The sequence below is a fragment of the Frankliniella occidentalis genome, unplaced genomic scaffold, assembly GCF_000697945.3.
Source record: "Frankliniella occidentalis isolate FOCC.00 unplaced genomic scaffold, Focc_3.1 Scaffold470, whole genome shotgun sequence".
In the NCBI taxonomy this organism is placed as follows: Eukaryota; Metazoa; Arthropoda; class Insecta; order Thysanoptera; family Thripidae; genus Frankliniella; species Frankliniella occidentalis.
Window position 1 is genome coordinate 89,793 of NW_026267588.1, and position 3,278 is coordinate 93,070.

The 3,278-nt window shown below is 42.1% G+C and overlaps 1 protein-coding gene across 2 annotated transcripts; it reads right to left on the reverse strand.

The window, feature by feature from the left end:
* Positions 1-575: 575 nt before the first annotated feature.
* On the reverse strand, positions 576-2,780 carry LOC113206150 (uncharacterized). 2 transcript variants are annotated; one of them, XM_052274937.1, is made up of 2 exons: positions 991-2,780; positions 576-896 (listed from the first exon to the last, which is right to left on the reverse strand). In XM_052274937.1, exons 1-2 carry the CDS (start codon positions 2,701-2,703, stop codon positions 741-743), a joined length of 1,869 nt encoding a protein of 622 aa, XP_052130897.1. In that variant the 5' UTR covers positions 2,704-2,780; the 3' UTR covers positions 576-740. The 2 variants fall into 2 exon arrangements, with proteins under 2 accessions (XP_052130897.1, XP_026277872.1); XM_026422087.2 differs by having other exon boundaries at positions 577-896; positions 982-2,780.
* Between the last annotated feature and the right edge of the window lie 498 nt (positions 2,781-3,278).

Here is a 3,278-nt window from a genome sequence, read left to right on the forward strand (position 1 = left end):
CACGCGGTACGGTGGGACTACAAAAGTGCGCGGGGTTTATCAGCCACCAGGTATTTCACCAATTATTTGCCCATACAGCCGAATGCGACCTTAAGGTAAGGCTTGGGTGAAAAGGCCAAAATCTAAACCGGAAGTGAGAAAAATTTCAAATTTTTTTTGTGAGTTGGAATTGTTGAAAAACTTTTTTTTGACACAGTATCCCCACTGTAGGTCAAACGGTTCAAAAGTTATGGGCATTTTTGTGGAAAATTAGATACAGGTTTAAAAGACTCCATGCGCAACAAATTTTCACGTAAAACTCTGACACCCACCAAAGTCTCTTTTTTACATCATGTACAACTAATGTATAGAGAGACATTACCAAATTTGTCATCAGATTCCTTTCCCAAAAAAATCAATTTTGCCTATTTTCAAAAAAAAAATTTTTGCCATTTTTTGAGATATTGTTTGGTGTTGCCCAAAAAGTAGGCAAAAATCCACTATAAACTCTCTATACATTCATTGGCAACACTTTCAGAAACTCCCACACCAATTTATAGCTCAATCCGTTAAAAAGTGTTGCGCATGGAGTCCCTGAAAGACAGAAAACAGTAGTTTTGAGAAAAACAGCTTTAAAGTTTAATTATCAATTTCTGGCTGTGTAAGCCTAACAATCATGCAAAAAATCATGCTCTTTGGATTAATATGTTGAATCACATATGGAAGTAGGAAAAAAAAATTACTGGACCTCAGGTCTGCCCTCAGTCCCCAGTCCCAGCCCCATACAAAGCATTTGGATCATTCTTGTTATTTTTCTTCTTGTTGTACTTCTTTGACAGGCGGTGTCTCTTGGTCCCAGACTTTTCTTGGTGTGAACTCTGAGCCTTCCTCTTATTATCCATCTTTGCTGCCACAGCCTGGAAATAATTTTTTGATTTAGATTTATAATTATTTTAGCAGAAATGTTTGTGAAAAATGTAGAAAGTATGTAAACTAACTTACCAAACTCACTTCAGGTATGGATTGATGTTGTATTTCAGCTCTCATGGTTTGTAAGGCTACAATGCCCATATTGAACTCAGCAACTCCCTGGGTAATTCCATATTCAAGTCTGTTCTTCGAGACAAAAGTGTGTTTGGGACATTTTTTCCAAATCACCGAGTGAAGTGCTTCATTTGCATTCTGTGTCTGACCCTTTGCACAGCGTTCCAGGAGCTCATCAGATGACAGCCGTTTGTATACGGGAAGAAGAGCAGCAAATACTTTCTTGTTTATCTTGATAGGCATTTTAGTGTGGTCTCCCTTTTTTCTCTTCTTCAGTGCTTTGTTTTTGTTATAAAAACACCAAGATTCCTCTCCAGGTGGACAGTAGGTGTGCTGAGGTTTTTGATTTGTAGATGTACAATGGTACAGAGTAGCTAAAACTGCCTTTTTCATTTTAGGTACATCAGGAGCATTACTGACAATTGCTTTGTGGTAGTACCCTTGCAACTTTTTCATTGTGACTTCTGTCAGTGTACCTTCACCTCTACCACCAAGTGTGACTCCCTTTTTCTTCTCATCCTGGACAAGCTTCCGTAAAGCTGTCCCCATTCTTTTAGACACGTGATTGACACATTCTTCTTTTTGTATTACTACAGCGCTGCCATAAGGTTGCTCTTTGTTCAACTGAGATAGGGTTTTTGCATCACCATCAGCAAGAAAAGATACATATCGCAAATTGGCTTCTTGAACTGATCTTTTGAATAAAATTACAGCTCCTGCTGCCTCCATATTTCCAGAAGAGTCATTGAAGTTGATGCTGCATTCTTCTTTTTCTAAATGCTCTTCCTTCCACGCTGTAAATTCTTCGGAATCTTGTCCATGTCGGTGAGCGGCAATAGAACACATGAGGCAAAACTTTGATAGTATTTCAAAGTCCACAACCAATCCAGTTAGTACGTCAATAGTTGCAACGAACCCATACATAGATATGTGGCCTCTCCTATGCCAGCTGCCATCCACTGATACTGTTATATCTAACACGGGTTGGTCCTTCAAGTCGGGGTTGTCAATAACATGGGCTTCTCTCACAGCATTTCTAGATTCCTCAAGTATTTTTTTCTTTAGTACTTCAGTTTCCTGTTTCATCTTGTGCATATGGCCATAAAATGAAGTGACATCCATCACTTTCAAACCAATGGTCATACAAAATCTAGCCATACCAGTATACCCGCAACCAATGTCCAAAAATGCTGCTGTCATTCGCCTGTTGATCTGAAATCCTGGTCGAGACGATTCGCTGTCCATGACCCTATGGCTTGAATACATTTCTGAGTGAACATGTTCACAAATAGTGCACTTCAACAAAAATTTAACTGCAAATCCTTGTCTGTCAAGAACACACATGTCCATTGCTTTCTGATTACAGCCAACACACTGGTAAACCTCTATTAGCTTTTGTAAGAGTCCAGAGTCAACTAAAAAATATTCACTATCTGTTTTTGAGACTGACGTGCTGAATCTTGCTATTTTTTCTGCTGATCTTGAAGTTTTCGGTGTCTCTCCTTGTGTGTTTGGGAGGTTAGGAGGCGCCGCTGCTACTGGAGTGGCTTGAGCTGTCGCCGTAAGTTTCTTGGCTTCTTCTTTTGCTCTCTTGGCAACTCGGGCTGCGTCCAGTGTAGATCCGCGCTTCGTTCTACGAGATGCCTTCGGCGCCCGGTACTTTGAATGTACTTCATGCATCTTGACATAACTACAATGACAATGCAACCTCCGTGCGCTTGTTTGTTTACTACTACTATACCACCCCCCTACCCAGAGCCGAGCCGCCGCCGCCGAGCGGAGCGCCACTGCTCGGTTTGGTTGCTCAGCAATGTCCCCCCCTCCCCCCTCTCCCCTCTGCGCCTCGCGCACGTAGTTCTACCCGGACCCGCCAGAGCGCGCCCTGAGTGGCCTCTCGGAGCGCGCGGCAACATTTAAAATAGGTTCCCGGGCCGCGGGGAAGGATTTATCCCACTTACAGGCCAAATTCAACGAATTCGTTAAAATGCCCTAAAATTCGCGTATGCAAGGGTTTCGAAAAATCGCTGTCACGTCGCCAGTTTTCACCCGATCGTGGAACTCTTTAACCACATGATTCCTAAGAGTCCAAAGAAAGTTTTTCTGCCAAAAACTAATTTTTGATTTTTTTGGCCAAAATCACGATAAATTCACCCAAGCCTTACCTTAAGTTTCTCCAGAAAGAGCGTAGAGAACGAGACAACCCAACCAACCAAGGTCCTGAAAGGTCGGCAGTTTGAAAGACCCCTGCTCCTGCT